Source organism: Heteronotia binoei, chromosome 7 (assembly GCF_032191835.1).
Source record: "Heteronotia binoei isolate CCM8104 ecotype False Entrance Well chromosome 7, APGP_CSIRO_Hbin_v1, whole genome shotgun sequence".
Lineage (NCBI taxonomy): Eukaryota > Metazoa > Chordata > Lepidosauria > Squamata > Gekkonidae > Heteronotia > Heteronotia binoei.
The window spans coordinates 107,506,002-107,530,998 of NC_083229.1; the positions used below are offsets into that span (position 1 = coordinate 107,506,002).

At 45.0% G+C, this 24,997-nt stretch overlaps 1 protein-coding gene across 1 annotated transcript in view; it reads right to left on the bottom strand.

Moving 5' to 3' along the window:
* PXDC1 (PX domain containing 1) overlaps nt 1-21,417 on the bottom strand; it is a 51,438-nt gene extending 30,021 nt beyond the window's left edge. Inside the window, exon 1 of the mRNA XM_060244181.1 lies at nt 21,126-21,417. Coding sequence (XP_060100164.1) covers nt 21,126-21,381 — 256 coding nt within the window. The 5' untranslated portion in view covers nt 21,382-21,417. The remainder of the gene's footprint in view (nt 1-21,125) is intronic.
* Nucleotides 21,418-24,997: the final 3,580 nt, after the last annotated feature.

Below are 24,997 nucleotides of genomic sequence, written 5' to 3' on the forward strand. Positions count from 1 at the left end.
AACATAAATTGGCCACTTGCTGAAATTCAACAATATCCTCCCAATGAGCAGAAAAATGACTGGAAGCACATCAGTAAGATCCTTCTTCAGGGAACATGAAAAAAGAAGGTGATTCATAAGAAAGGATACTGTGACAAATGGAGTCTTTATTCTACAAACTGTGCAGCAATAAAGGCCTGTGCCGTATTTTTTTTTTTTAAAAAAAAACCTTAAATGAGATCAAGGCAGCCAAAAGACACTTTGGGTTAGATAATTAAAGAGTCAAATCTTTTGTTTACCAGACAAGCTTTGTTAATGAACTGTTGACACTGCCCACAATAAAATTCGCCACCCCTGAGGTTGGGTATTAATCTTCACTGCTTGCAGCACAACAACTGCAGCTGCTCTCTTTGGAAACCACTGATTTGCTTCTGCATAGTTAAATGGCATCAAGAGAGAGAGAATGGAAAAACAGCAGAATAATAGCTCTATACAGATGCTCTTCACCCATAACAAGCTGTGTGCCCATGTAATGTACACACACCAGATTACAGTAACGCTCATCATGTTTCAGAGCAACGTTAATTGGGAGCAGGTCATGTAGTCCGAGGGGAAGGGCAAATGCACTTTCTATTTTTGCATGGTTAGGGCAATGCTTAAAAAGGAATTTGCATGTTCCAGCTCTGAATGCAGAAACAATGCATGCATTTCTTCCACGGAAGTTTCTTTGTGAGCGTTACATCCTTAGGCACTAGGGATGCCAGCCTCCAGGTGGGACCTGGGGATTCCCAGGAATTATAGCTTTTCTCCAGACCACAGAGATCAGTTTCCCTGGAGAAAATGATAGCCTTGGAGGGTGGGCTTAAGGTTGCCAGGTCCCCTCTTCATCACACGGGGGGGAGGATCTCGAGGGGGGTGTTCTGGGGTGGGCAGATCACATGTAACGTCCCCGACACAATGACATCACCCGCAAGTGCCATCATCCTGTTGGCAACACTCTGGTTTTTGGGCAAAACTATTATTAATTTTTTTGCTTCAAAGTGTGTCCCAAAACCTGGACTTCCTGTTTGGCTGGAAGACAGTCTGCAGCTCCCTAACAGAGGGGGATTTTATTGTCACTGTTCAGGGTATTAAAGACCCCTGATAAGGTCTATGCTCATTAACCCTAGGCAAGGGTTAACCCAAGACGACTTATCTTCCTTTAATGCTGTTGATATCGAACTGGAGCAGTCAGGGAGCTGACTCCTTCATTTCTTGATGTCCGGCAATGGAATGTCAACCATCGTCTGCAGTGACTCTAAAGTGACTTCGGTCACTTAAGGCTGTCGGAATCCAAGCACGCTAGAAGGACTGATTTTAATTGCAAGAAAATAGCAGCCGGGGGAGTTGAGAACATCTAAAAGGTAGACTCATCATTCTTATCTTCACTCTGAGAGACTTTGAATATAGTTTAAACACTGAGTGGATTAATAACAGACGAAGGCAAAGCATAATTGAATGGAAAAAAAACTTTTACCTTGTTAAGCTGAGCTCTGTGGCTGTGGATGTGAACAACAGCAAAAAAAAAAAAACCTTTCAAGATAAGAGTGAAAGTTGGCAATGGGAGGCTGGTGACGCAGAAGAAAGAAAAGAGAGTTGCCGTGTATATATGCCCATAAACTGCAGAACCTAGAATGAACTGAGCTGAGTGGGGGCACAGCAGGAAGGGAATTCAGCTTGGGAGAACTGAACGCCGTAAAAACAGTTGCCTTCAAGGATATTTTGGAGAAAGGACATATTGTTGTGAATTTTTGTGGTTGCGGTTTCTTCATGCAGCTCAAAAAACTGCGAGATTAGACACGAGATCAGTCTAAGCTGTGACAGGAAGTGAAACTAAAAGGGGCTGGACAATAAATCAGAGCCTATAAGGACAACAAGAGCTGTGACATCCGACCTTTGAACTAGGAAGGAATTGAGTCCAAGACTCAGATCAAGAAAGACGAAGAGAGACCTCTCTAGGCTGGAACTGTACCATAGAGAAATAACGATTGCCATTTTAAAAGGGAGAAAAACTGTCAAAATTGTTAAAATTCAATATCTTTGCTCAGGAAGAAGGGAGAAAAACGAAACTAGTCTCATCTGAAAGAACTGGCTCTAAGCTATTGGATTGGATGCTAAATTTTATGTGGGGATTTTTTTAAGGTTTGGTGATTTTTTATATGTCAGTAGAAAGAACAACACGTGCAAGAGCCCAATCATTTGACAAGATGCAGGCTCAATTTGACGCTCTGGAGGCAAAAATGTTAAAAGCTATGGACAAATTGCATTTGGCAATAAAAAAAGATATTAAAAAAGAAGTTGGAGACCTTAAGAAGGAGATAGAGAATTTTAAGGAAGAGACTCAAAATAAAGTGAAAGAGGTAGAGATGAAAGTGGATACACAGGCCTCTGCCTTGCTAAAAATTCAAGAAAAGGTCATAATACACGACTGTAAGTTGCTGGAGTCACAAGTGCGTCTAAGAGGGGTACCTGAAAAAGAAGACACAGACTTAAAAGGCTATATGGTGGATATCATCACTGAGTACATAGAAGAAGACCCTGACAGATTTAAGAGTATGTTGGAGGGTGCCTACAGAGTCAACTCAGTTTATGCGAAAAATAAAGGTCTGCCAAGAGACATCGTCATAAGATTAAGATCAAAAGAAGTGGCAGAGAAAATTTTGAGGAAAGGGTACCAAAAAGCCTGGGCAATAGAAGGGAGCAGAGTTAAAATAATGAAAGAGCTACCAAGAGAAGTGATCAGCGATAGGAAAAAGTACAAGAAGCTAACCGATCAGTTGCGTGCAGAGGGCACAAGATATAGATGGATAATACCAGAGGGTCTTGGATTTGAACAAAATGGCAAAAGGATTACAATAAGAAGCGAACAAGAGGTGCATAGCTTTTTTGAAGAAAATAAAGAACCAACATCATAATGGAGTACAAATTACTATCTTGGAATATAAATGGACTAAATTCACCACAGAAAAGAAGGAGAACATTTCATTGGATTAAAAAGCAAAAATGTAATATAATTTGTTTACAGGAAGTTCATATACAACGCAAGGACAGTAAATTTTTGTGGAATAGAAATTTGGGGTTGGAATTTTTTTCACTAGCAGAGCAAAAGAAAAGAGGGGTGGTTTTTTACATTAAAGAACAACTTGACCCAAAATTAATCTTTAAAGACAAAGAAGGAAGATACATTGCTGTTGAGGTGACGATAGGGGCGAAAAAAACGTTACTACTAGGACTCTATGCACCCAATGGAGCGAAAGACAAATTCTTTAAAGACATAAATAGACAAATGGACGAAGAGACTTATGACCAGGTATTGATGATGGGTGATTTTAATGGGACAATACAAAATAACCTTGACAGATCAAGTCCAAAGAAGAATGATAAAGAAGGGAAGCTGCCCAATTCTTTCTTTGAGTTGATTAAACAGGAAAATCTAGAAGACATTTGGAGAAAGTTCAACCCTGAGGTAAGAGACTATACATTTTTCTCAGCAAGGCATAATTCTTTTTCCAGAATTGACATGTTGTGGGGTTCCCAAGGCTTGGGCCTCATAACAAAAAAAATTGAGATTCTTCCAAAGGTTTGGGCGGACCATAATCCAATATGCTGGTCAACAAAATTGCAAAGAAAATCAAGAAGATGGAGAATTAATGAGGATTTACTACAAAATAAAGACACTGTATCATTCTTAGAAAAGGAGACTGCAGCATTCTTCCAAATAAATGAAACGGATGATATGGAATATCCAACAGTATGGGACACTTATAAAGCAGTAATGAGGGGTATATTAATTACATTGAATAATAAAGACAAAAGAGCAAGAGAAGAAAGGCTGTCAGCACTGCAAAATGAAATAGATAAAAAAGAAAAGGACTTAAAAAAAAGACCAGGGAAGAAAAAATTAATAAAAGAAATTACGATATTACAATCCCAAGTTAAACATTTGCTGAATAAAGAATTAGAATGGAATTTAAAAAATTTGAAACAGAAATCGTTTGAAAGTGCAAACAAACCTGGTAAATACCTGGCCTGGCAATTAAAAAAAAGGAAAGAAAATAAGACTATAAATAAAATCATGGCAAATGGGAAAACAGTAGTGGATCAAGAAGGAATTAAAAGAGAATTCTTTAAATACTATGCAAATTTATTCAAGGGTGTGAATGTAAGTAAAGAAAAAGTGGAAGAGTATCTACGAAACATTCAGGTGGCACCTTTGACGGAACATATGAAAAAGATATTAAATGACCCAATAGAGAAAATTGAAATAGAAGCAGCAATAAAAGCAATGCAAGAGGGTAAAGCTCCAGGGCCAGATGGATTCACGTCAAAATTTTACAAATCTCTCAAGGATGAATTAACACCCAAACTGTTGAAGTTGTTAAACACGATAAGAGAAGAAGGGAAAATCCCAAAGACCTGGAGGGAAGCTGTAGTCTCTCTGATTCCTAAGGAAGATAAAGATAGCACAAACGTAAAAAATTATAGACCAATCTCATTGTTGAATAATGACTATAAGATCTATACAAGAATTTTAGCAGAGCGACTGAAACAATACCTGACCAACTTTATAAACAAAGACCAAGCGGGATTTCTTCCTAAAAGACAAATAAGGGACAATGTAAGAGCTGTTATTAATGTTGTGGAATACTATGAAAAGCATCCGGAAAAAGAAGTGGCCTTATTTTTTGTTGACGCAGAGAAAGCCTTCGACAACTTAAATTGGGACTTTATGTTTGCGGTAATGGAAAAAATTAATTTAGGGGAACAATTTATAAAAATGACAAGAGCAATATATACAGATCAGCATGCAAAATTGTGTATAAATGCAGACCTTACCAAAGAATTGAAAGTGAGTAAAGGAACAAGGCAAGGATGCCCGCTATCACCATTGTTGTTTATAATGACTCTTGAAATTTTGTTACAACAAATTCAAAAAGATGAAAAAATAGAAGGTCTAAAAATTAGAAGATTCTCTTATAAATATAAAGCTTTTGCAGATGATATAGTGTTCATAATGGAGAATCCGGTTCAAGTGTCACCACTGCTGTTAGCTAAGATAAAAGAATACGGAGAACTAGCAGGATTATACATAAATAAGGAGAAATCGAAATTCCTCTGTAAAAACATGCAACCAAATAAAACAAACGAACTACAAAAGGTGACAGGTTGTGAAGTCACAACCAAAGTTAGGTACCTTGGAATAGAGATAACAATGAAGAACATTGATTTATACAAAAACAATTATGAAAAACTGTGGTGTAAGATGGACAAAGATTTGATGAAATGGAATAAACTCAACTTGTCCTTACTGGGCAGGATAGCTGCAATCAAAATGAATATTTTGCCAAGGATAATGTATTTGTTTCAAACCATCCCGATTGTAAAAGAAGCAAAACAATTCAACAAATGGCAAAGGAAAATCTCTGATTTCATTTGGGCCGGAAAGAAACCAAGGATAAAGATGAAGATCTTAACGGATGCCAAAGAGAGAGGAGGTTTTCAACTTCCCGATCTAAGACTATACCACGATGCAGTTTGTTTGACATGGATAAAAGATTGGATAATGCTGTTAGATAAAAAACCTTTGTGGTTAGAAGCTCACGGAAATAGATTCGGCTGGCATGCATACATGTACTATGGGAAGAATAAAATGGATGGTTTTTTCTCTCACCACTATGTCAGAAATACATTACTAAATACTTGGATAAAATACAAGAAATACGGGGACGAGAGAAAACCATTATGGATAGTGCCAGCAGAAGTAATAAAAATAACAGCTGATTCTGAAGAAAAAAGAGAAATGTCATATAACCAACTGCTTAAGATTCAAGGAGACAAAATTGAATTAAAAACCTCAGAAGAGCTAAATAACAATTATGATTGGTTTCAAATGCAACAAATTAAAAGTTTGATGGAAAATGACATAAAATCAGAGGGGATTAGACGAGAACAAACAGAACTGGAAAGAGTCCTGTTAGGTGACAATGAAAAATTGATATCAAAAGTATATAAGTTATTATTGAAATGGTCTACAGAAGAAGAAGTAGTAAAGTCTCAAATGGTCAAATGGGCAATTAATGTGAATAGAGAAATACAAATGGAAACATGGGAGCACCTCTGGAAGAACTCAATGAAGATATCAACTTGTCAAAGCATTAAGGAGAACTGTTTTAAAATGATGTATAGGTGGTATATGACTCCGAAAAAATTGGCTAAGATAAGTAAGAAAATGTCGGATAGATGTTGGAAATGTAAAAAACATGAAGGTTCTTTCTTCCATATGTGGTGGACATGTGAAAGAGCGAAAGAATTCTGGAAGATGATACAACAAGAAATCACCAAAATTTTGGGCTATGATCTTAAGAAAATTGCAGAGACGTTTTTACTTGGATTACAATTAGAAAAATACCCAAAAGAAGACAGGACTTTAATTTGGTACCTGTTATCAGCTGCTAGGACTTTGTACGCGCAGCTTTGGAAGCAAGAAAAAATACCAGAGAAATGGGAATGGACCATGAAAGTTTTATCGTGGTGTGAAATGGACAAATTAACCAGAACACTAAGAGACTATGATTTAGAGATATTCAAAAGGGAGTGGAGAAAATTTAAAGGATATATGGAGAAAACTTGGAAAGTAAAGAAATATTGGACATTTTTTTAGTTGTAAGAATATATATACGGAACTTTGAGCAATCAGAAGTGCCTTTAGTATGGATTTGAACTTATAACCTCGGGGAAGTCAACATTGGAGGGAGGGGGGATGGAAATGTCATATGGGTTATTGTGAAAAAAAAAGAAAAAATTAAGAAATAGATAAGCTTTGTAACCATATGCTACCAATAAATTGTTTAAAACAAAAAAGTGTGTCCCAAAACCTGAGTGTCACTGTGCAACTACCCCAGCGTGATGACATCACCCGGAAGGGACATCATCACGCCAAGGATGTCACATGACAATGTCACTGTTTGGGGGTAGGGTTCCCCCTGCTGGCCAGGGGCAGATTGAAGCTCCCTAAAGCATGTTGGGAACTCTTCCAGGACCTGGGAGCTGGCAACCCTGGGTGGACTGTATGGTATTGTATCCACTGAGGCACCTATCCTTTCCAGGCTCCACCCCCAAATCTCCAGGAGTTTCCTAACCTGGATCTGGCAACCTTGTCCCACATCCCCTGCCGGTGGGGACCTGGAAACACTTTGGGACACCCCAGCCTTTTTAGAAGCAGTGGCACATGGCCTAAATATGCCAGCAGTGTAGCAACGGGGCAGAAAGAGGTCTCTGGGGATTGGTAAGGACAGTGCAAAAGCAGGCCCAGTTCCCAAGGGAGAAAAGACCTACTTGAGGGCAAAGGTCTTCTTGTGAGAAATGACCTCCTCAGGAATAGGCACAGGGCATCCAGCTGGGGCCAGAAAGAGGACAAAAAGGGCCCAGCTGAAGGAGGTGGGAGAAGTACCTGGCTGGGACCAGCTAGGGACAGCAAAGGAGAGTAACCAGCCTGGCCTGGCCTCTCTGTTGTCAGCAATGCTCCTTCTGAACTGTGGAGTCTTGTGAGCAAAAATTCTACTTTGTGAACTACTGGCATTAAAGTTGTGAGCTACTGCGTAAGTTAGGTTGCTCTGTGAGAGCCGGAGGCTAAAAAAACTGTGAGCTAGCTCACATTAACTCAGCTTAGAGGAAACACTGAGTAGCAGGGAAACAAGATTCCCCTGGATTCTGCCCAAAAGGCCACAACATGCACCCATACCTGTGCAGCGGACATGTTAGAGATAGCAATACTTCCATTGTAAAAAATGCAGAAAAGTTGAAATGTGACTATAAATCATTTTCCTGTGCTTAATGCAACATGTGCACATTAAAAACTGCATTTCTTGTCTTCCACATATGCACTCCAAAGCAGTACAGGCTCAAATGGTTTAAATAGCATGTGTGAACAGACTGACACAGCCATCCATTTCCACTGATGTCTACTATGATGGATATATAATGAGTGCAGGGGATATATACTTAGAACCAGGGCTTTTTTTGAGCAGGAATGCAGTTCCGGCTGGCTTGGGTGTGTGGCCTAATATGCAAATGAGTTCCTGCTGGGCTTTTTCTACAAGAAAAGCCCTGCTTAGAACACTTGAGGGCATGCACAGGAACTATAACCACTGCTCTCTGCAGCTGGTGTACCACACTTCTTCATACTTTATGTGTTTTACCGCAGCAAATACTGGCTAAATCTAGATGCCATCTGAAGTGAGAAACAATTATCCAAGGCAACTCAATAACCGTCATGGATAAACAGGGGTCTCAGCCACATCCAAGCTCCAAGCATTATAGTTCACCACACTGATACCATCATGTCAAAGACTACATCTCATGCTTTAGAGGTATATCAAAACAACTGATTCCTCCATATATGCTCTGTCCTCCATGCTATTTTCCACATCATAAACCCAATTCTGAACATCTGAGAGTGTGGATTAAGATCTCCACACACTGAGACCATGTACATATAAGGTTGATTTTCCTGAACAACTCCTAGGTTTGCAGAGAAATTGTTTGAAAACGAGTGGGTGAAGGAAAACGGACCATTGTTGCCTAGAAATTTCCAGATGGATACCAGGTTCATTTTGAAGTCTGAGGTGAGTTGTGGGGGGGAGAAGAAATGAGTTGACTCAGCCTTCCATCCTTCCGGGTCGGTAAAATGAGTTCCCAGATTGCTGGGGGGGAAGTGTAGATGACTGGGGAAGGCAATGGCAAACCACCCCGTAAAAAATCTGCAAGCAACATCACCCCAGAGTCGAAAACGACTGGTGCTTGCACAGGGGACTAGAACTGAAGCTGGAGTGGATGGAGGGTGAAAAGAAAAATGGAGCAAGGGGAGAGGAGGTGGGATGTGAAGGAAGCAGGAAAAGGGAAAAGCCATTGGAACAGCCAGGGGAGGGAATGAAGTAAGGGCAGGTGAGAAAGTGGTAGACAGCAGGAATGAGAAAAGTGGAGGGGAGGGAGGGAAGGAGGGAGGGAGGGAGGGAGGGAGGGAAGGAGGGAGGGAGGGAGGGAGGGAGGGAGGGAGGGAGGGAAGGAAGGAGGGAAGGAGGGAAGGAAGGAGGGAAGGAGGGAAGGAAGGAAGGAGGGAAGGAGGGAAGGAAGGAGGGAAGGAGGGAAGGAAGGAAGGAAGGAAGGAAGGAAGGAAGGAAGGAAGGAAGGAAGGAAGGAAGGAAGGAAGGAAGGAAGGAAGGAAGGAAGGAAGGAAGGAAGGAAGGAAGGAATCAGGGAAAGAAGACTTTTGGGGGACTGCTGGAGAAGGAAACAGTGATGGGGGGGGGGGGGGAGAACCAGTTCGAATGATATGTCCACCCCATAAGTCTTTGCAGATTTCTCCTTCCTTCTCCAGATATTATAATCCTTGACTGTACACCCCTGATCAATTCTGACACCTTCTCTGATCAGTAGCTGCCTCCTTCATTCCAGTATCAGCAGTCATACTTCCACCTTCCCTCCTGTATTCGGATGCTATTGGAAAGGGGGACTTTCCCCCTGCTTCCCCATAGCATCGGTGTGTTTCTGTGCACCTCCTGGGTTTCCCCAGTCTGATTTCTTTTATGTCTGCTTTGCCGTGATGTGTGAAAGAAGATGAGAATTCGGAGGACCACAAAGACAAATGGGTATAATGTGATGACATTATAACGATATGTTAATTGCCTATTTTAAAAAAAACAGAAGTACCTTAGGGGTGTGGGGAGCAATAGGAATTATGATGAGTTGGGGGAGAAAAAATGTGAAGACTCCACCGTGTGGAAACCCTGCTGCTTGAGTTGCCAACCACCAGTGCTATTACAATTGATCTCCAGGTGAGCAAGGTCAGTTTCCCTGGGGAAAATGGCTGCTTTGGACTCTATGACATTACCCCATACTAAAGTCCCACCCCTGCCCTCCCCAGGCTCCACCCCCAAATCTCCAGGGTATTCCTCAGCCCAGAACTGTGAGGACAGTGGCAGCAACTACTCATAAACCCATCTCTGTGCGGAATACACTGAATGCCCTTACTGGTAATTTGACAACTACGTTTTCCAAAAGCAGAGCCATCCATTCCTTTGAGCACAAGTTCCAGCTAGCTCTGAAATATCAAAGTTACACAAAACAGCCAATTCCTCGCCAACCCACTGAGGCAGTCCTTGCTCATACAGATGCATATTCAGGGCTTTTTTTCTGTAGCAGGAACTCCTTTGCATATTAGGCCACACACCCCTGATGTAGCCAGTCTTCCTAGAGTTTACAGTAGGCCCTGTAATAAAAGCCTTGTAAGCTCTAGGAGGATTGGGTACGTCAGGAGTGTGTGGCCTAATATGTAAAGGAGTTCCTGCTACAAAAAAAGCCCCGTGTATATTAATCAGTTAATTATCATGTCAGAAACATTCAATGCTATAAAGATTTGAAAATTCTTGGCCTTGCTCTTAATATACTGGGTTATTTTAAAAAAGGAAGATAAACTTTCACAAAGGCCGTATTTGTAAGCTGAACACAGAAGCCCTACTTACACTCCCACAACATACAATGCTTACCGTCTTTCTGACAGCAGGGTAGAGAAAAAAAACATTCAGAAGGCCACACAGTTGATGCTATTTTAAGAGGAAGGATTTTTTTTTTCAGAGTGTAAGGCGTTCATTTGGTACTCATGTTTGACAAAGTATGTCTAAGGAGCAGGATAAACTGATTCCACAGAGGTTATTTAAAGGTATCCATAGTAACAGCAAATTCCTACCACGCAGTGACGCTACTTCCAAATCATATTATCAAGAGCTTAAGACCAAATTTACACAGGCGATGGTTTCAGCACTTTTTCTGCGGTTGGCATGCAGTTTCAAAGGTGCTTGCTGTAGAATTTATGACTGATACACAAATCAAAGTTCAAATCCCTGCTCTCTGCTACAGAAACTTGTTGGATGACCTGGGGCCAGTCACACAGTCTCAGCACAGTCTACCTCACAGAAATGTTGTGATGATAAAATGGAGAAGAGAAGAACACCCTAAGCCATTTGAGGGAGAATGGCAGGCCATAAGTGAAATCAATATAGCAGTTTCTATGATACTAATTATCAGATTTAATAAAGTTGAAAACTGCCAGTTTATAACATTATGACATTTGCACCCAGGAACTCATTGGCAGGGACTCATTTGCATATTAGAAGAATATTAGGCCACACACCCCTCACACCAAGCCAGCCAGAACTGCATTCCTGCTCAAAAAAAGCCCTGTTTGCACCCCAACTTCCTTTCAATGAGGCGAACAGAAGTTTCCTAAGGCTAACGCTGTATATTCTTCCCCGACACTTAATTCAAATATTATTTATGCAACAGTCTACAGTAAAATACCAGCGATCTGTTGCTTAGAACTGGTCCATTTGGAAATTAACTGTATGCATGGGATGGGTGTCAAAACACCATCTTAGGCCCAAAGATATTATGTTGGGATCTGTGTGTGGGAGTTAGCAAGAGAAACCTGTCAGAGCACGGACACAAATACTGTCAACTGCTAATCCGATGCCAATAGATCAGACTATTGTGAAAGGTTCAGTTACAGAAAAACGAGCAGAAAGATTTCCATAAGCATTTCCTGGCCATTCTTTTTTTAAAAATGCTTTATGTCAGAAACATATAAAGAAACTATCAAAATCTCACCCTCAACTGCTAATCTAATGTATTTTGTGGCAGTTTATCCATCAGTCACTCTTTCCCAGAAATAATGGATATGTATGGTAGTGCTAAGTGGTAGGTGCATTTGGGCTAAAAGAATCCCATCATACATTTTTGTTCTTCAAACTGTTAAGTCAAGTTTTTATTCATGCAGAACTAATTATTTTCTCCTCTGGCTCTCACATTAGCAAATCAACTGCATTTCTACAATATACAAGTGGCAGCGGAAATTGCAACACTGCTTTGAAGAAATATTGTGGCTTTTCTGCTGAGTTCATTGCTTAATTGTTGTGGCAAAATGCTGCAGTTCAAGGTCCTGCAAACAGGTTTCCCAACCTCTGGATACAGCTTGAAGACCTCCCGGGATTACAACGGATCTCCTGGAGGAGGCAGAGATCAGTTCTCCTGGAGAAGACGGCTGTTTTGGAGGGTGGACTTTATGACATTATGCTCCACTTTGGTGCCTCCCCTCCCCAAACACTGTCTTTTCATGGTCTACCCCAAATATCCAGGAATTTCCCAACCTTGGGTTGGCAACCCTACCAAGGAAGCTATTTGTGGTTATGGGCTTTCCACAGAGCAGGCCTGCACAACTTGCTGGACTGAAGTAACCATGAGCTGAAGTGAAAACCATCTACTGAGTGTATTTTTGTGTCATGGGTGCTGGGGACCCTGCAGAGGAAGTTGAGCCTGCAGAAGAAACTGTGCCCCTGCCACCTGCACCAGTGCCCCTGCCTCCTGCTGGAGAAGATCCCAGCCCCCCTGCCTCGCCCTCTCGGGTGGTGCGTGTGCGTGACCGCCTCCGTCAGGGCCTCAGGGATCGGAGGAGGGCGGCACGCTCACAAGCAAGACGCTCCCTGAGCCCTGAGTTTTGAGAGGATTCTGGCCCTTCTAAGAGCAAGGATGCTTGAGTTGCAACAGGATCCTGGCTGCCACTCTGAGCCAGCAATTAGCCCAAATGGGCAACAGCCAGCAGAGGGCTATATAGCTGTAGGCTTTGGGAGGAGGCTTTGTGGAAGCAACTAGTAATCTCCCTGACGTTCTAGCATCCACTCCAGCTTGACTTTGGTTTCTGGACTCCCTGACTTTGGCTTGTGACTTCTGGACTCCCTGACCTCGGCTTCTGGACCTCGGACCTGCGATACTTGTACAGTGATTCGGATTTGGCGCCTCGGACCCTCCTGCTTACTAGCTACAGACCTCGGACTGCCCCTGGACTTTGCCTGACCCGGCCCCAGCCGTGACAGTTTGTGTGTGTGTGTGTGGGGGGGAATCCCCACTATGAAAAACCCTTCTGTTATGGCTGGCTCTACAACGAGATGCAGCCACAGTGGTTGCCATCCCCACCGCCTACGCAAGATTTGCAGCAGCAACAAAGACAACGTCTTTAGCTTCAAGGTGTGTCATGAAGAGGGGGGCACCTCCTTCGATTGGAAGCAAGCTACTTTGCGAGAATAGATTGTGAGCTCCAACTAGGTGGGCCTGGGGGATCCCCTGGAATTACAGATCAGACTACAGAGATCAGTTCCCCTGAAGAAAACGGATGCTTTGAAGGGTGGACTCTGTGGCATTGTACCCCACTGAGTTCCCTGTCTTTCCCAGGCTCCATCCCTAAATCTCCAGGAGCTTCCCAACCTGGGTGTGGCAGCCCTACCTCCCACCCAAATCTCCTGCTGATGGCCAGGCGGGACCTAGAAACCCTAGCTCCAACCCATTGCTCCCCCAAGATCGGAATGAAGAGTCGGACACAAGGCCTCTCCCACGGAACGTCTCGACACGCTCCCAGCCAGGCCCTATCCAGAAACCGACTGCAAGGTGAAGCGGAGGCTTGGCCGTTAACACAGCCAAGCCCCGGCCCCTCAAAATCGTGCCCAACGGGCCGAAGATCCGCTCTTCCCTCTCCAGGGGAGCAAATCTTGCAAAAGCAGCCTAGCAGCTTTGCTGCAGGCTGCAAGCAATCCTTTATGTGCTATAGAAAGCATCTGTATCTGTTTCAAGCAAGCAAGAAAAATAACATTTGTTCCCCAAAAGACACACACTGTAACAATATTACTCTAATTGTAACAGAAGCTTTGGGCAATGATAGCATTATATAGATAGGGCAACATGCAACAGGTCAATGGAAATATACCTGCAGGAATTTTAACCTTTTGCTAATGCAGAAATAAGTTGTTCTCTCCCCCCCCCTGCCCTATAGGGAGTTTGAACCACTCTCAACAATATGTAATTTAGTAGGGAAAGAATGACACAGAACAAGTAACTTCCAAAGGAGAAACTGCAGAGGGTAAGGTCAAGTCATGCCCGTTACTGAACCAATCACTGCATGCAAAGCAGGTTTGCCAGGTCTGGGTTGGGAAATACCTGGAGATTTTGGGGGTGGAGCCCAGGGAGGGATCTCAACAGGGTATCATGCTGTAGAGTCCACCCTCCAAAGCAGCCATTTTCTCCAGGGGAACTAAGCTCTATTGCTTGGAGACTGGTTGTAATTCTGGGAGATCTCCAGCCACTACCTGGGGGTTGGCAGCCCAAACACAAAGGATCATGCAATGCTGATGTTACACAGAACTTTTTTTGTGTCTGCTGAAAAACGCTTGCAAATTGTCTCACTAACCACAATTCCAAAATAAGTTGCCCACTGCATAAGTCTCCTGTTGCTATACCTACTATTAAGTCATACGTGGTTTCACTGGGAGACTCGTGGAACATGCGTATGAGCTGCATTTCCAAGGAGACCATGCACACACCCATTGCCTGATAACTATAAAATGCCCATCATGCTCCCAAAGCATTTTTTTTAAAGCCCACAGTTAAAGTAATCTTTGGTTCTGAGCAGCAGTATTTCAGACCAGACTGCAGGGGGCACTTGGAGTCTTATCTGCTTCTGCCAACATTCCTTCTTGACAGTGGAGCCAAGAGAACTGTGAAAATAAGTTCACATTTCCAAGATCAGAAAAGGAAATGACAGCTCATAACAATGCATTGAGGACTGCAGGGCGGAAGCAGAGGAAACTGAACTAGCCCAAATGCTTGAGACAAAGCACCACTGCAGGAAGACTGCGGAAAACTTCAGCAATAGCGAGGATCAGGAAAATGTGTGAAAGTTCACTCCAAAGCAATACAGTCTGATGCCCAAAACACATCACCAGGTCTATGGCCTACAAATACAAAAGGCACACATGACTAGATCCTCTGGCTCGGGAGTTTCTTGGCTGGCTAGCCATCCGTCATCAGGAAACCACGCCGGTAGCCTGGACACATTGGAGCCTCCACTAACACAGCCTGTACGTACTGCGTGTCTCCATCCTCTGTGCATTCAACCAAAAATCTGCAGACAGTCCTATATGCCTTTTGGAAACATTCTCAATAGCATGTAAGAGCTGGCACATACATATATACACATCTGGGACTTTCTGCAAAAGTTCAACTGAAAGCACAGATGCCAGCGGCTGGGCAGCTGGATGTGATACTGCTCTACATGTTTTTTAAACATCTGCATCTGCATAGATCTAATTAGGTGCATTGGTTAATACCGGACCTGGATGATGAAAATCTGGGTTCAAATCGCTATTTAAATCATAAAGCTCACTGGGTAACCTTGGCCCACTCATTCTTGGCCAACCTACTTTGCACGGTTGTTGTGAAAGGGAAAAGGAGACCACCCCACTCATGTATACTGCCATGCATTCCTTGGAAGAAGGGTGGGCCATAACTGTGACTAACTTAATTATGAACTAGCTGAGATTAACAAAAGCAAATGGTTGTCTTTGCTTTTGTTCTAACAAAGCAGATATCAATGTTAAAAGACTTACTTGGACAGCAAAATGTATATATTTCCACCTATTTTGATGCTTACTCTGAGACATTTTGTTTTATAGTTCTGCAGTTGTAGTCTGGCCTAGGCAGGACCAGCCCTAGACTGTCTGGCACCCTAGGCAAGGCTAACTTCTGGTGCCCCCCCCCCCCCGTACTGATAATGTCACCAAGTCACATGGGGGACACCCAATCCGGCACCCCCAGAAAGCTGGCGCCCTAGGCAATCACCTAGTTTGCCTAGTGGCAGGGCCAGCCCTGTGCGCAGGGAGGGTGACATGGTATAGCTTGATCTCATCAGATCATGGAAGCTGTGCAGGGTCAGTACTTGGATGGGAGACCACCAAGGAAGGCTTTGCAGAGGAAAGCAACAGCAAAGCTATTTGGATGACCATGGGAAAGTCACACACTATGAACTAAACTGACCTCACGAGATTGGCATGAGGATGAAATAAAGGAGAAGAGAACGGCATAAGCTGCTTTGTCCCCCCACAGGGGAGACAGGCAGAGTAAAAAATGAAGTGAATAAAACGAATAAATAAATTAGGAAGCGGGTTGTGGCTCAGTGCTTGGCATGCAGAAGGTCCCAGGTTCAATCCCCAGCATCTCCAGTTAAAAGAACCAGGCAGTAGGTGGTGTGAAAGACGTCTGCCTAAGACTCTGGAGACCTACTGCCAGTCTGAGTAGACGGTATGGACTTTGATGGACCATGAGTCAGTATGTGGCAGTTTTGTGTATGTTGAAACCATCTCTGCTTCTTCGTTGCCCTGAAAGCCCCTTACTGGGGTCTCCATTCATTCATTTGACAACACACATCAAATTAGTTAGCGGACTTGTTTGTTATTATGTCACACTCTTATTCTGTGATACCATTTGCATGCTTGCATCAGCCCCAGAATGGCATGCAGAGATCTCGCAAGTTACAGCAACTGAACAACTATCACAAAGTGGAGGAACTAGTTCATTTGCAAACTGAGTCCTGGCTTCCCACTGCACTGTGCTCTGCGTCTGAGTGGATGTGGGGTTCTGCAACAGTTAATACACGATGGCTCATGCACTCCATCAAATGATACAACAGTCAATTACAGTGTGTGCACGCACACTGACTCATCTAGTCCATAGCTGGGCTAGTTTGTGCAGCATCTCACTAGGAAGGGATTTCCTAACCTAAACCAAGGATTCCGGCAGCTCTCTTGTAAGTTACAGCTACCATGCAATGACTAATGGAGACTGTCTCACATGATGGTAACCTATTCAGGTAGAGCAGCTTTTGAGATACTTTTCATAATGTCAGCATGCACACACACCCCAAATTAAAGACTTGTGCTGGCACAGAAAACAATGTTCAATCCATAGCAAGACTACTGTTTGACTTAACATATGCTTATGGGGCACCGAGTGGAATGATTTCCAGTGGCTTCCGTGTAGCATCTGATAACATACTCTCTGGTCAGAAATCGGTGAGGATCAGCAATACCCAACAGCTTCTGCTAGAGACTTGCTAGAAATTTAAGGGTTTTTTTTTTACCTCAAACACACCCTGACCTGGATAGCCCAGCCTAGCTCAATCTTGTCAGATCTTAAAAGCTAAGCAGGGTCAGCCCAGGCTTGTATTTAGATTGGACACCACCAAGAAACACAAGAATTGTGACATGTTTCTCTTGCCTTGAAAATCCTACAGGGTGACCATCAGCCAGCTGGACATGACAGCACTTTCCAGCACTCCCACCACAAACGAAGAATGTATCACAGAGGGCAAGGACAGGACAAATCCCTCCGGTTGCCTTCTTTTCCTTTGTCAGTACAGTTGCGGTAGAGATGGCTTCATGTATCACAGAGCATACATTCTGGTCTGGAGTCCCACCCTATCTAACAATCAGAAAGGAACAACGGGTTCTGCACAGGTCCTACAGGTGTGGTGTACAATTAGGGTCAGGACTGCAGCACACACGGAGAAAGAGCTTCTTTCCCCCACATTGTTTTCCTGACCTGGAACAATCTTGAGGAGATGCTATTTGGCCTTCTTGGGAAACCGACTTCTGGGACATGTTGGTTTCTACAGTGAGCTAAATAGCTCTGGGGGCGTTTGAGGATGGCACAGAGAAGAAGGCTGAAGTCCCATCTCCATATCTGCTTGGGTCCCAATCCAAATTTGGCACTGCATTCATGAGAACTGAGGAGAACCTCAGTGAGGGGTCTGGAGACCAAGTCCTATGAGGAAAGGTTGAAGGAGCTGGGGATGTTTAGCCTGGAGAGGGGGCGGCTGAGAGGTGATATGATCACCATCTTCAAGTACTTGAAGGGCTGTCATATAGAGGATGATGGTGTGGAATTGTTTTCTGTGGCTCCGGAAGGTTGGACCAGAACCAATGGGTTGAAATTAAATCAAAAGAGTTTCCAGCTCAACATTAGGAAGAACTTCCTGACCGTTAGAGCGATTCCTCAGTGAAACAGGCTTCCTCGGGAGGTGGTGGGCTCTCCTTCCTTGGAGGTTTTTAAACAGAGGCTAGATGGCCATCTGACAGCAATGAAGATCCTGTGAATTGAGGGGGAGGTGTTTATGAGTTTCCTGCATTGTGCAGGGGATTGGACTAGATGACCCTAGAGGTCTCTTCCAACTCTATGATTCTATTATTCTAACCTGCAACACACATCTGTTACATAGGGTAGGGAGGGACCCAGCCCAAGACCCAGCCCTATCCAGCATATTCTAATGTGTGAACCAGTCTCTACAGAACTTTATCTTTCAGCTTCCCTACATAATAGAGCAGAGTTTGCAGCATGGAAAAGCAGAGAAGGCCAGCTAGGTTCTCATGGCTAAAGAGACCCTGCATCTCTTCATTCCTGCCTTTACTTGTATCCCAAGGCTTCATTAGTGAGCCACAGTCTGTATACACAGTGCTTGATTATCCAGCTCAGTTTCCCAGCAATTGGAGCCAAACTACCACAACAGATCTCCCACTGCCTGCCCAGCACTTCAATGTGACTCAGGAGTGTTTGTATTCTTCTGCCTGACATCCATTTGGCACGTGCCTCCATGACTCCACACAGTGTCACACAGGGGACAAGCAAGTTCATTCACTTGGTGGCATTTCCCCCAACCAATCCAGAGCCAGGTCTCAAGCAACCAAGGACTACGGGTCCTTCTCATTTCGTTGACAACCTTGAAATGTTCGCTGAAGATACTGTAACAGGGAAAGGCAAACCATTCTAGTGGCTACTCAATGTGCTATTATGGACAAACAGACTTTGCACATGGATAGCAAAGATGAAAGCCTAATCTGAATATAGTCCCACCTCCTCCAATGGCAGGTGGAGGATCCTGTATATCCACTTGTCCCCACACCCCAAACTCCCAGCACATGGAAATGTAGCATCTCAGGAAAAGGGATTCTAACAATTCCTCTTCATCCCCACACTTTTTCTTTCTTTAAAAAAGGAAAACATTCAAATATGGTACAACCATCCCGTCTGCAAGTGATACAGCCCTTTTCTCAATATATGAATTGACTATTACACTAATCCCTCCTCTGAGACAAGAAAAGCAAGATGGCTGTATCTTCCTACTTATATCTTCCATTGCTTAAAGCTGTCAGAAATAATTACATCTGCTTCTCTCATATTTAGAATCCTGTGTACAATACCAAGAGCAACAAACTCCTATAATCAATAATTCTTTAATCTGGAAATATCTTTTGAAATACCGCCACCTTGCCTAATCTTTAAAACCTGATCAACAAAACCTGTTTTTTTACAGCAAAGTTTTTAAACTTAAGTTCAAAAGTTAAACAACCACTGCATTTAACTAAAAGGGCCTTGAAGCATTGCAATTGTCAGACAGAAAGCAGAAGAGAGCCATTTTAAAACCAGATATAAAAATGCACTAATGCCGTTGCTACACTTGAAGTACAGGCTCAGGAAACACAAACCACAAGCAGAAATCCAAAGCAAATCTACTCAGAAGTAAGCCCTATTTTATTAAGTGGAGCCCCAGTGTGAAAAGTGCCTCCCAGTTTTATATGATGATTATCTGGAAGATTAATTTGGGACAAAGCATGAAGAACTAACTTCTCTTGAAGAAAGGCTGCTGGCTGCTGGGAATCATTCAATCTACTCTAGTATCTACACTGACTACCCATGGTCTCCTGTGCAAAGCAATCCTCTGTCAAACCTGGATTGCAAGACCATAAAAAGAATAGCCTGTTCTCATCTTCTGACAATCTGGGTTTGAGACAGAGTTGGTGTGTGGGCAGTTCCTAAGAACGGCTATCAGGAACTGACTCACTCCAGCTTGGTGTCAGCTCTTGATTGCAAGAATAGATGAATAGTCATGATTATAAGCAGCCCCTAACTATGGGACTTCCTCCCGCTTCGCGTTTCAGAAAACCTAAGCCCTCAACATCATCCGTATCTAGTATTTGGGAATTCCCAACCCATTTGGGAATAATTTACATTTGAGGTATGCCACTCGAGGCTTTGTCTGTTATAAAACACATCTGTTTTCAGGTATGCATGCTTCAAGCCATTCATCACTTGCCCCGAGCTTTTACAATTCAGCTTAAAAAACTGGAGGAGCAGAGGACTGGGAGGGGTCATCACCAAGCCCACCCAAGGCATTTCACCTCAGCCTCCAACCTCTGGCACAGTCATTGACTAGATATTCCCTCAGTGATTCACCCCTCTTACCTGTTTATGCATTAAAAGTGCTGCTAGGTTGCGACAGTGCTGAAATCAGCACAGGCAACCCTTCATGAGTAACAGAGACAGAGGTGATCCCTGACTGCTGATAATCCAAAGGGCTAGTAGTGGAAAGCCAATGCTGCTGAGTAGCCAGCGACTGGCAATGTAGGGCTGTGCCAAACAGTTCATTCTCCCTATTGCTTCCTTCACACTATGGGAATCAATTTGGATGCAGAGGAATATCAAATCAAAGCACCCGCAAAACAGGGAGGTCCCCCTCAAAAGCAGATAAATGCATCACTGGCTGGTACCTACAAAGTCCGCAGTGTCCTTTGGTTCTCATTTTTTAAACACAGCAGGCCTACAGGAACACAGCACAGTCTTATACTTTAAAAACAACCCCCCAAGATATTGTCACTTCCTTTCTAAAAGAAGTGATTGTCCCCTGCATCAAGTTTATCAAGAAACCTGAAGACGCAGGCCCCAGATGCCCAGAATTTTCACATGCTCAGAGGCACTCAGGTTCCAGGGTGAGGGGGGGGGCTTACATTCTATTAAGCCCTACTATTGGGGGAAGCATTTTGCACGCTCTCAGAAGCACTCTGTTCTTTACAGCCCATGTCTCACATTCTGTGGCAAAACAGACACCAGTACCCTGTCCTGAATAAAACTAAGCGCTGCTATTGGGAAGGTACTCTGTCCATGCTCAGGAGCACACTTTCAGAAAAGTTATCGCAAAGTTTCCTGACACTGAAAAGCCACTCTCCAACGAAGGAAGCCAAATCTAGACGGAACTTGGGGAGTGCGTGACAAGAGTCCCATTCCCCGGCCCGATCCTGAAAACCCCTTCCGCGGGAGCCCCACCGCGGTTGCCTTGGAAGTGAAGGGCGATGGGATGGGCAGGAGCGGAGGGCGCCAAGGAGCGAAGGAAGGAAGCCCACCTTGCAGCAGGGGCGACTGTGACAGCTCGGGCCGGTCCTCGGGGAAGGAGTCGAGGAGGCGCTTGAAGAGGCGGCCCAGGTCGGAGTAGCTGCGGTGCAAGTAGAGGACATTGCGGTCGGACCACTCGGTGCGGATCTCGAAGAACTCCTCCTCGTCGCCGCGCCGGTTGATGATCAGCCGCCGGATGCCGTTCACCCAGCAGCCCCTCACGTACATGTTCACCAGCGAGGTGCCCTCAAACACGGCCGAGGCCATCCCGCCGCCGCCCCAGCATGCCAAGGAGGGGAAAGGGGGCGCCTGTCGCCGCCGCGGGCCAGCCACAAAGCGGAACTCGCCTCCAGTGACTGCGCACAGGGGGCGCCCAGCTCCAGGCAAGCGAGCAGGGCGTCCTGCAGCCGCCGCCTCCCGCCCTCTTCGCCCGGGCGAGGGAGGAAGGGAGGTCTCAGCCCGCCAGTCCTCCTCCCCTCCACGGCGCTTGCTGCGAACTACTTTGCCGCTGGCCGCCCGCACAGAGTTGAAGCGGGGTTGAAGAGGAGGAGGGCGCGCGCGCTGGCCCGGGGAGTGGCTCGCTTGCTCCTACTCCGCCGGAATCCTGGTTCGGGGGGTTTCCCCTCTCCTCCTCCCAGACGGCTGGTTTGCAAGCTCCGCAGCAACAGGCGGCGTGGATGCAACGTCGCCGCTTCTCCTTTTTGGCTGCCCGACTCGCCTTGCGAAATCCCGCCTTGCAAAAGAAGGGAAGGAAAAATGCGCGCTCGGAATGGCAACACGTGGAAGAAAATCGAGACGGGGGGCGGGAGAGAAGCGCCCCGGACGGACCGCCTCCCGTGGCTCCCGCTCGGAGGCGTGGGGAAAACAAGCGACGTCGGCAGGACGTGAGAGGGATTCGAGCCCAGCGAAAATAGATTAACCAAAAAAAAGTTCGGGAGAGAGAAACGGCGAAAGAACCAGAGAAGCTGGAGAAACAGAGGACGCGGCTGGACGGGTAGAGAACAGATGTGCAGGAGGCGGGGCAACGGTTGTCTCTCTCCGCCCCGGAGCTGTGTAGCAGCTAGTTTCTTGGTGATTTAGCAGCCCCAACTTCTTCCCTGGTGGCAAAATCCCGCTGCAATTAAATGCAGTTTCTCTAGCCCAAGAGTGGCCAAACTGTGACTCTTTTACACATACCGTGTGGCCCTTGAAGCCTCCACCACCCTGTTGGCTGACTTGGAGAAGCCATTTCTCTCTTTAAATCATAATAGGAGTCGATTGGACCTTTAAAACCAACCTAGTTTTATTCAGAACGTAAGCTTTCGTGTGCATGCACACTTCCTTCTTCAGACGAGGAAGCGTGCATGCACACGAAAGCTTACCTTCTGAATAAAACTAGGTTGGTCGTAAAGGTCCAATCGACTCCTATTTTGTTCTACTACTTCAGACCAACACGGCTGTCTATTTGGATCTCTTTAAATCACTTCGCCAAGGCAGCTGGCAGCTTGGAAAATGCATTTAAAGTTGCTTTCTTTCCACCTCTCTGTCCCCCATCTATTTTCCTCCCTTCCTCGTTTAGGGGTGATAATACCCTTGCAAGCAAATCCAGACAGGGTTTTTCCTGGAGAAAAGGGCTGCGATTGCTCTCCGCCCCGGACAGAAACCCCACCACTTCTCAGCCTCCCCGCTTCCTGTTTCCCCCTCGCTCCTCTTAGGGAGGGGCATCGAGAAGGCAAATGTGATGCGGTTACCCGCAAACTCCGCTGGTCCCACCGTGGACTGCTTGAACCCCCCACCCCCTCTCGGCGACTGTGTTTGCAACAGCTGGAAAGGGGTGGGGTCGATTGGCCCGGCGACAATCGTGATCGATCCCGGCTTGCGAGCCAGAGGAGGGAGCGCTTAAGCCTTCCCCGTTATAAAAAAAAACCTCCAGTTGCAGCGCTTCTGTCCGTAGGACTCGTCTTATCGGGACAGGGGAGCCGCGTTAAGTCTCTTGCGGTGTGGAGGCCAATAGTTCAGTTTAAAGTGCTTAATGCTTTTGCAAATACTTAATGCTGCAATATGAGTGGAAGCATGGCAGTAACACGGCAACTCTCTTGCACAGCTCCTGTGCTTTCTGGAACTGTGGGACAGGATTTCCTGCATTGTGCAGGGGGTTGGACTAGATCCCCCGGAGATCCCTTCCAACTCTTACGATTTTATGATTCTATGGCTTCTTCCTAGTGAGAGCCAGTGTGGTGTAGTAGTTAGAATGTCAGACTAGATTTGGGAGACCCAAATTCCCATTTCACCATGGAAATTTGACAGGTGACCAGTCACACACACTCAGCCTAACTTACCTTGCAGGTTATGAGCAGGGATGGAATTCTAGCAGGAGCTCCTTTGCATATTAGGCCATGCCCCCATGATGTAGCCAATCCTCCAAGAGCTTACCAGGGTGTCTGTTGTGGGGGAGGAAGATAAAGGAAATTGTGAGCCGCTCTGAGACTCAGATTTGGAGTGGAGGGCGGGATATAAATCCAATATCATCATCTTCCTTCCCCATGGTACCATGGAAGGGAGGAGCCTCAGCCAATAGAAGGAAGAGAGGCTTGGCTCAGTAGTTCTGCTGTGCAATTGAGAGCCTGGCAAAGCAAACTCTGCCATCCCCCCTTCCTTTCTCAGCCAATGGAGAAAATGGAGGCTTTGCTCTGTAGTTCCTGTGCGATTGAGCAGGCCTTGCAAAGCAAGCTGTGATGCAGAAGGAAGCAAGAGAGAGAAGGAAGCAGATGGCAACCAGTTGCTCATGGGCCTCATAGAACCCTCTGGAGGCCTGATTCCCCCCCCCCCCCCGGCATGTTTGACACATCTGCTCTAAAGCATCCAGGTTCAGCTTCTGTCCAGGTAAATCAGCTGATATGGCTGTGGAGACTTTATTCCTGAGCAGCCACACCACCAGCAGCTGGAAGAAGGGCTGTCAAAACCAGACCTGGCATCTGACTTCAATTAAATATCTTGATCAGACATTGTATAACGAGCTGTAAGCTGGGAGACCAGAAGCCTGGGAAAGTTCACTGTCAACACTTCACACCTGAATAGTAGACAGAGAGCTGGCACTGCTCTGAGGTGTATTTCTATTTAAATTATCATAATTAGCATCTATTTTGTCTTCTTTTGCAGGGCTGGGAATGACCACCCTAATTGGTGTGCCAGCTTAGGTGTTCTCAGAACTCTCTCCTGTTGTCCTTTCCTGAGTGCCTTAGATCAGCCATTTCCAGAGCTCAGTCATTTTTAGTGGTGCTGGCACCAGAGCTTTGGTACAGTGCCCACACTGGCAGTGCTGGAGGCACTAGAAAGGCCTTTGATGGAAGCTGAAGGCAGGAATTGTAAATAAGGCTGCCGTGGATGTATTATTTGAGTGATTATAATGCTTTGAACTTCTTGGGCAGGGCTTATTTGGCACTTCTTGAGTGTAAGCCACTTTGAGCCGCCGTGGATGGTGGGAAAGGCAGGGTATCTATATTTTGAAATAAAAATTATTCATTTATTTATTTATATCTTGCCCTTCTTCCTAATGGGGGCCCACGTGGCTTACTTCATTTTCCTCTCCTCTGTTTTATCCTCATAACAACCCTGTGAGGTAGGTTAGACTGAGAGTGTGTGACCAGCCCAAAGTCACCCAGCCAGGGTTGCCAGTCTCCAGTTGGGGATGGGGAATCCCCAAGTTTGGAGTCCCCCCCGCTTCAGGGTTATTAGAGCCCGGGGAAAATTACCCCCTCAATAGACTAGAAACTGAAAGTAAAAGAGACATGCCTGTGTCACCCAGAAGTGACATGGGCATGTTGGTAATGTGGAGGGGCCAATGCTCTGGTTTTTGGGCTAAACTCTTATGTTTCAAAGCTAATTCTATTAAAGTGTCACCTCC